Genomic DNA, 8,558 nt, shown 5'->3' with positions numbered 1-8,558 from the left:
AGGTTCAAAATAACGCATGAATTTGACGTGCAGGTGACGCGGGAAAACCGGGAAGTTCGGTTCGTGAAGCCGTCGTGGATCTGGCGTTGCGTTGACGCCAGTTCCCGCGCGCCCCTTGAGCCTCATCTCATCACCAGCAAGCGACCGTAATAGCTTCTACCTGTCAGCCTCGCCCCAGTGCTCACAAGTCTTGCATTGTTTGGTAACCCCGTTTACATGTTCAGAACGCAACATGCTTTACATTTTGGTAACATGTTCAGAACGCAACATGAGTTTTCTCACTAGTTTTTCATGCCGTCCTGGAAATCCCAGCAGTAACTGTGTACAATATTTTGTATTGGAAAATGTGACAGGCTAACATGGCACGCCAGCTGCAAATTCAATTAACTGTATAAATATCATGAACGTTATTCAAGGTATAACTCAGATACCGAGTATCTGTTTTGATGTGATAATTATAACTTTAATATCAAAGTACAATTACGTAAAAAATAAAGCTGTCGAATTCTATACCTGTACTATTACGAAATGTTACCGGAATTCATACTTAAAAGAAGCTTAAGTTATAACGAAAACAATTTACTTTGAGGTATCGTTAATGGTGATAAATTCTTCATATTCGTTTGTCGCCGACAGATTGAATGCAACATAATAAAGAATGATCGATCATCTTAATTAATTGAACAGAATGATTTCCAGAGCAAATCGCGAGTTTAAGAGGCAGTCTTACATTAAATGGCTGCGATCAGTAAAAAAATAGTCAAAATAATACCGGAAAATATGGTAGTTAACTATCGTATTTGGTGATTAAATCTTGCTTTTAATGATCAACTCGAAGGTGGAAAGATCACTGCAAGTATAGAAGGTAAAAAGTCGAGGTGCAAGAGAAAAAAATTTTACACATCGTATTGCCCAAAATGTAAAGCTGACAGTGGAAGCTAAAGGCATAAGTTCCTGCCTAATTTTATTCACCACCGACGAATATATATTAAAAAATTGTAACGAAATAAAAAAATAGAATAAAGTTTCTAGTAAGATACGGTACTCAAAGTGCATCAAAATATAATCAACTGATTGACAAAAGACTGAAAAGAAGCGGGAAGAAAAAGCATGGTCGTAAATCGGGGGATGCTAGAAAATAAGTTTATAATAAGGTACATGGTATTATCATAACGTTCATTTGGCAGGTTATTGCTGCACTTGACTTGTGGGCTGCTCCCACAGCGTGCTAGATTCAACATATCTTGTAACGTAGGTTAATCGTATCGTACCTCCTTAATTACTATCAACTTCAAGTATAATCACATGCAGATATTGTGGTGATAATAAGGCATACGGAAATATAGTGAAGCTAATCAACTTTGGTGATTTATAGTGAAAAAAATATAATCGTTTTAAAAATAATAACAATCTTTGAATGAGTAAAGATGTTCCACGCATTTTGTGAATGTCATAGAGAGAATAACAAGCCTAAGCCACATACAATATCATATATATCTTATAGATGAATGTTAAGGTTATCAATTCAACCTTTGACTTCTGATCATTCAAATTAATCAACAATAAAAAAAAATCAGGCAGCAAATTTTGAAAGAAATTTCAGATTTCAGAAAATTGGACCATAGTTGCCTTTCATGAGCCCAATGAATAGCTATTACCTCCAATTGAATAGTTACACTCTCACTGCAAAATTCAGTTGCGCACTGGACAATTGTAACATAAATTTAGTTTCGCAATGCCGCCAGTCTGCGACTGAGCTGGTCTTCGGAGTCCGTGGTTCGCTCGCCCGCCGCTATCGTTGAGGTTGGAGCCGCTCCAGCCTCGCCCAGCTTGTCCAGGACTTCCAGTCCTGCTTCTTCAGCCACCTGGGATGAAGATGTATGTCAGAGAAGAATGTCTACAGTGTAATGAATGTAAACAAAGCGGTCACTTCGCAGAATGCATTGCTTAACAATGCCACAATGGATTCAAAAATTTCTGAATAGAATGGAACATAGCCACAACACTGAAATATAAATGCAATCTATTCTACTAAGGACTCGTATAATAAAAAAAATGCATGCAAAAAAAGATAAATTGAAAAAATGAGAATAAATTGACACTAATTTATTTAATAATCATAAATTTCTAACATAACGCTGGCCACTACTAACTGAATTTTAATAGCCTCCTTAACAATTACCTCCTAATTTGTAATGCATAGTAAGAAGTTAAATCAATACAAAAATTAGAATATGCACAAACTGAATACGGTACTCTATAATAGTATCTTATTTGATGTTAACCTGCTTAAAAATCATTTCGAACTAGATGGAGTCCATTTAACTGAGACAAGTTACAACATCAAAATGAACTGAAGAAGAATCCAGAACTCACTTGTTGGATGAGAGCATCAACAGATTCCTTTGGAGTAGAGAGGGTTGTTGCTGCTCCCATGCTTCCTTCAAGCACCTGCAAGCAGATTTAGATTATCAACTGAGCTATCACAGACTAACGTATATTCAAATTAACAAAAATTCTTGCTGCCAAATGCAAAATACACCACAAGTTGTTTAAACAACTGTTAATGTTAACTCACAGAAGTTCTGACGTCCAAGTCTTCAAACTGGGATTCAAATTTGTCCATAACTGCAGAAATTTTCTGTAGATCCATGGAATTGAGGGCAGTGTCCAGGTTCCGCACAACAGAGCTCATATTTTTAGTGATGCCCTTCATGGCAACAGCAGACTGCAGTCTGAAAAAAAGTCCTCAAAATCAATCTTAATTGTAAATTAACAGCCATGGACACTAGCATACATAAATCAATGAGACAAAATCTAGGTCTTCACATAACACAGTTTAAATTTACAAAAAGATGGGTCAAATTTGAATTTGGTGTCAGCTATGATATGGCAATGTTGGCTGATAGCCTATTCTTAACAAGCCAACCCTATTGAAGATTATGACAAAATTTTCACAACATGCAGCAGGTCATAAACCCTAAACTCAGGCTCCTATCTAGGTCATCGGCTATCATGAGCTTAAATAATGAATTGCAAGTCATAATATTTCATGTCAATGGAAAGAAAAAGTTTGCATTTGGGCAGAATAATGTTCCTATCTGATTTTATTGGAACCTGTTTATGCATTCAATTATGGAAGATCAATACGTATATTCTTATATTCCTCTATATAGAAATTATTCCCCATTGCAAAGAAATAGGAGTTGATAATACTTACACAGATTTTAAAAAAAATCATTAGCAATTTTTTTCATATTCAAAAGAGAAAACAAAAGAGAAAACAGATAATTTGTTTCATATTCAAAAGAGAAAACAGCCTTGCCATTAAATTTTTCAATACTACCTAATCATGAGCTGGCTACTAGGTTTTGAATTGCAGCGGAAAATTCATTCAAATACCTATGCCATAGAACCCACCTGCTCTGGACAGCATCTACTTTGGAGGCCATTCTGAGGTATGACAAAGACTCATTCTTCTTACGTATTGCATTTTCTGCATAGATTCTAGCTCCTTCAACATTGCCTTGTGTGAGAGCTTTCTTGATTTTTCCCTCTTGCAGCTGAAATGTTAAAAAGAAAGAAAAATAAATAAAAATTCTTTGGTAAATACATAAAAAACAGCAAAGATAATTGGGAACAATGGGAATGTGAAAAATAAATAATATAGGTAATATACATTTAAAAATTATTTTTTAAAGACAACACTTCCAAAGGATTCAGTGTCTCCAATGTAAAAGATGTACAATGAATTTCTCATTTTATTTTCAAATAATAAAAAAATTAATTTCTCCATATTTTTCAATTTATAATTTTTTCAAAATTATTTATTCTGTCAATTGATTCATGCATTGCCTCTGACTTCACACAAGTGTGCAAAATTTCAGATCAATTGAACAGGTAAAAGTGTGTCAAATATCAATTATAAGATTTGTACCTAGCTGACAAAATTATTTGTTTAATTTTTTACTATTGAAAAAAAAAAGTTTTATTCCTAAAATTATTTATTTTGTCATTTGATGCATGCATTGTCTCCAACTTTACGCAAGTGTGCATAATTTCAGATTGATAGGATAAGTAGAAGTGTATTAAATTTTGATTACAAGATTTGTAACAAACAGACAAACAAGAAGTGAAGTTAAAGAGAAGTGTTGTAAAAATGAAGTTGAGAACCAGCAATTTAAATTTTTTTGTAAAGAACAATGAATTGATAAAATTGATAATTTATTGGTCATACCTTTTGATCCTTTTCTGCCTTTTTTGATAGCCTTTCCATCTGCTTTGAGCAGAACTTCAGCTGAAAAACGCAATCTGTAAAAGAAAGTTTTACATAAGACAGATGCATCATAGGACAGCCAAATTGCACGGGATTGAAGCAACATTGAAATAATCCAATCCTAGCCTCCTTTAGAATCTTGGTGCTTGATTTGAATGTCAGTTCCAACGTATTGAACTTGGATGAAGATCACCCAGCACCCAGTGCAATTGCAGCATGGTGAGCCTATGATTTAACATTTGGGATTAACATACTAAAAAAATTCAAGATATACATCATATACCTATGAGAAGCAACCTGCATATAAGGTTCCAAATTTTTTACCCTAGTTTCAAGAGTTGACACTTTTTTGAGTCTTTTAATGGTAAATTCAACCCACATGATATTTGATCACAATTCAGGGAATTTCATAAACCATTAGTGATGTAAAATATAAGTTACTCATTGAAAAATAGTGGTATGGCATCAAAGAAGGTACTATTTGGAAATTTGAAAGTAAAAAATTTTTCAATTGGGAATGGTAATTCAGGCCTTATTTATCTTATTTTGCCTAAAATTATTAGTACTTTCTAGAGTATTTGAAAGCTAAGTACCACTTGAAATTGAAATAGCATTTTTGAATAGATCTATGTGCTGAGCCACAACTAGAGCTTTCCAGCTATTTTATGAGCTGTGAGATTCCTGCTAGATGAGGTAAATATGTCTTATCTGACTGCTAAAAAAGTTAACAATTGTGAATCATCAAGCCAGCAATTTATCCCCTGCAATTCCCCGCAATTTATCCCCTCTCCTCTACTCCACTCAAACTTGTAGAAAATCTGTTATTTCCAAGCCACAATATTTTAGTAAATTTAATACTTTTCCAATTTTGCTTTTATTGATGAATTATGATAGAAAATTAGCATGCATCAAAAAGCAACACAAAATTTCATATAATATATTCAAACTTACCTTCCATTTTGCGATCGGAGCCTCCTCCAAAGAATGACATGATTATTTTTTATATAAAGTCAAGTAAAAGTATAACATAAGTTGTATGAAAACTAATTTATTAATATATCCCTGAGGAAAAAATAGTTAAAATCTGCTAAATAAAAAACAACAATTTTGGAAAAAGATTAGGAATGCAATGCCCATGTCATTTGGTAGTGCAAAATTGAAGTGGGTAGTATAACTGAACATAGAAATGAATATCAGATGCAAAAATAAATACTTAGACTTCTAGTTACTGCCTATCTTAAGGGGATCGTCTGGGTCCAGAAAAAACTTCTACATTTATTAACCAATCTTCCTGAAATTTCACACACATACGAAACTTGTAAAATAAAAAATAATTTGCTTGTATGAATTTTCCAGAAAAAATGGAAGAAAACGAGAAATTAATAGAAAACATCAAAATAGGGGGTACTCTAAAAAGTTTCCAACTTTGGCAAATCACAAGCTACAATGTCGAGACACATATCATTTGATTCGTAACAACATTATTTAGCAACTCTGGAGGCCCAATTTTTTATTTTCCTCATCGTTTTTCTTTTATGTGCATTTTTCTCAATTTTTACACATTTTCCCCCCTTCCCCCACCTCTCCCACATATATAAGTCAAACCATGCTTGAATTCAAAAAAAGGGCTTCTAGAGTTGCTAGGTATGGTCTTTATGAATCGAATGGTATGTCTTTCATTTGCTGTAGCTTGAAAATTGTTGGAGTTATTACATTTTTAAGATGCATTTTTTGGATTTTTAAAATTTTTCAAGGAAGCCAATTAAAGTAAAATTCATTGAAAAAAGAAGAATATGTCAAAAAATTTCTTGATATTGTAGCCCAAGCTTTTCCATTGCCATTTATTTGCTTTCAGAATTCAGGGTACCAGCGCACGTGTTTAGACTTATTCTTGTCCAGTTTAACATGAATAATAAGCTATATATATATATATATATAAATGGGACTTTATGTATATATGCATATATAAAATATTTATTTTACATAACTTTACAACAGCATTATGCAAAAACTATTGCATTTACATACATGGTAGGAGCTTAGTAGAATGCCTCTTGTTTGTAGCTTTCAAACAAGTGCAAACACTTTGCAATTAACGCAAATAATGATCTATACATAGTATTTTTAAATGAAAAATTTGTAAATATTGATATAAAATGGTCATTTTATAAAAGTTCGAAACAGCCTTGTGCCAAATCTATTGCACGTACATCCCTGGTAGTGTTTTTGTTGAACACGCCTTGTTTGTAGCTGTCAATTGAGTGCAAACACTGTGCAATTAACAAGCATAGTGATCAACAAATTCAGATTTAATTTGAAGAAATTTTTCTACATATTGTTAAAAAATGTTCATTTTATATATTTTAAAAAATTCTAGAAAAAAACTAGAGCACGCACATGCATCCGGATTGCTGCGTTAGATGCAACTTTTCAGCAGCTACAAAATGAGCCAATAAAACGGAACAACCAAAATTTTCAATTTTTGACCCAGACAATCCCCTTAATCCTAAATCCATTAAATGTACAGACCCAATTAAGAATATTGGGCAGAAGTCTCCTAATGTCACAGATAAAAATAATAGTTTCATGGCTCATGGGTGACTTTTGAAAATTGCAGGTGAAAATAAGTAATTTTTATTTTTTTACATAATAAATTGAGAAAATCTCACAAGAATGGCACAAGAATGGGTGAGATTGGCCAGATTTATACCATCAAACAGGGTAATAAGGGACAGTTTTGAGTGTTATTTGTTAATAACTTCTTACCATGAAACATTTCATAAATGAGTTTGGGCTCATTTTAAAGCTCTTTCAGAGGCTATCAATATGGCATCTTTGAAAAAAATTCCACATGCTATTTGTAAGGTGCCAAACGCAAAATAAAAACTTTCTTGATTTCCCCTTGGAACCGGGTTATTCGGTTGGCTTTGAATTAAACTCAATTTTTGAGTTTTTTGAGGCTTGCAAGTTGCCTTCATTTTTCCTTACCGTTCTTTTGAGTTCTCCTTTTTCTTTTTTGGTTGCGTTCCTTTTGGATTAATTGTTTTTTTTTGCGTTTTTCTTTTTTTTTCTTTTTTTTTTTTTTTCCCTTTTTTTTTTTTTTGGGTTGGGGCCTTTATTTTAACCTTTTTTGTTTAAAATTATTGCCGTTTTTTTTGGGGCCTTTTTTTGGTTTTATTTTTTCAGGTTTTTGGTTAGGGGTTCCGTTACCGGGTTTGTTAGTTCTTAAATTTTTTCCAATTGGAGGTTTGGTTAATTCTTGTGCGGGTTTTGGCCCTTCCTTGGGCTTTTTCGGGCACGGGGTTCAGGCGGTTGGTTGGCGGGTTTGTTTGCGGTTTGGTTGCGGGGGGAGGCTTGTTTTGGTTGTTGACCGGGGTTTTGTTTAGGTTTTTTTTCCGTTGGTTTTTCCCTTTTTTTTGGTTTTGAGTTTTCAAGTTTTTTTGGGTTCCGTTGTTTTGTTTTTTTGGTTTTGGTTTTTCCGTTGGATTAGAATTACTTCCATTATTATATTTCGAAACGTGGAATGCACAAACGACAACCACCGATTACAGCTGATAATCTACTACAAAAGCCCTGCTGTAACCAGTTTAATCACAAAGAACAACACAGCCCCAAAACTACCAGCCCTGAAACAAACAAATGTCATATACGAATACACGTGTAACCGCGGGGAGTGCGAGCCCCGCAACAATTCGTATATTGGCATGACTACTACAACCCTATCAAGACGGCTCACAATGCATTTAGTTTCTGGTGGACCAAAAACACACGCCATGGGTAACCACAACACCAAATTAACCCGGGACGAATTGGTACAAAATACAAAAATCCTTCGTCATGAACCAGACTACAACAGACTACAAATAATGGAAGCAATTCTAATCCAATGGAAAAAGCCATACCTAAACAACCAAACGACTGGATCCCAACGCACTTTGAAACTTCATAACTAGAACAAGTGTACAACCAACTGTATAAGAACCTTAATTGTAGCCTCGTTCACTACCTATACTAGTCTTCTCTCTGCAGCCAACCCGCAAGCAACTCGTCTACTCAGCTGCTCAACCTCGTTGCCTGAAGATGCTCAGTGATGAGCAAAACGCGTCGCAGGATTTACCTAACCTTCCATTTGGACAAATTTTAAGACTTATTGACCCTGTTACTGTACCTCTTATCAGAAAGCTTGAGAGATTAAACTCAAAAGATGTTCTCAATAAAACTGGCATTATTTTTAACCAAACATGTTTAAATGAAGGGCTCTTCCCTAAATATACAAATTTAT

General features: G+C 34.1%; 1 protein-coding gene across 1 annotated transcript; it reads right to left on the bottom strand.

Annotated features, from left to right (window-relative positions):
- Window positions 1-1,047: 1,047 nt before the first annotated feature.
- Window positions 1,048-5,362, bottom strand: LOC108667363 (charged multivesicular body protein 1a-like). The gene is made up of 6 exons (XM_018154381.2): window positions 5,228-5,362; window positions 4,238-4,311; window positions 3,421-3,563; window positions 2,579-2,735; window positions 2,377-2,451; window positions 1,048-1,865 (listed from the first exon to the last, which is right to left on the bottom strand). The coding sequence occupies exons 1-6, from the start codon at window positions 5,265-5,267 to the stop codon at window positions 1,725-1,727; spliced, it is 630 nt and encodes a 209-aa protein (XP_018009870.1). The 5' UTR covers window positions 5,268-5,362; the 3' UTR covers window positions 1,048-1,724.
- Between the last annotated feature and the right edge of the window lie 3,196 nt (window positions 5,363-8,558).

The sequence above is a fragment of the Hyalella azteca genome, unplaced genomic scaffold (assembly GCF_000764305.2).
Source record: "Hyalella azteca isolate HAZT.00-mixed unplaced genomic scaffold, Hazt_2.0.2 contig5776, whole genome shotgun sequence".
NCBI classification, from domain to species: domain Eukaryota; kingdom Metazoa; phylum Arthropoda; class Malacostraca; order Amphipoda; family Hyalellidae; genus Hyalella; species Hyalella azteca.
Note: the sequence above shows the minus strand (reverse complement) of the source record. Positions and strands in the feature narration are given on the sequence as shown.

What these genes read in the sequence shown, in the direction of transcription:
- LOC108667363 (XM_018154381.2), bottom strand. Translation starts at nt 5,267, where the DNA reads ATGTCATTCTTTGGAGGAGGCTCCGATCGCAAAATGGAAG. An exon ending in AGGCAGAAAAGGATCAAAAG is followed by an intron (nt 3,564 to 4,237) that starts GTATGACCAATA and finishes TTAACATTTCAG; the next exon opens with CTGCAAGAGGGAAAAATCAA. An exon ending in ACTTGGACGTCAGAACTTCT is followed by an intron (nt 2,452 to 2,578) that starts GTGAGTTAACAT and finishes ATCTGCTTGCAG; the next exon opens with GTGCTTGAAGGAAGCATGGG.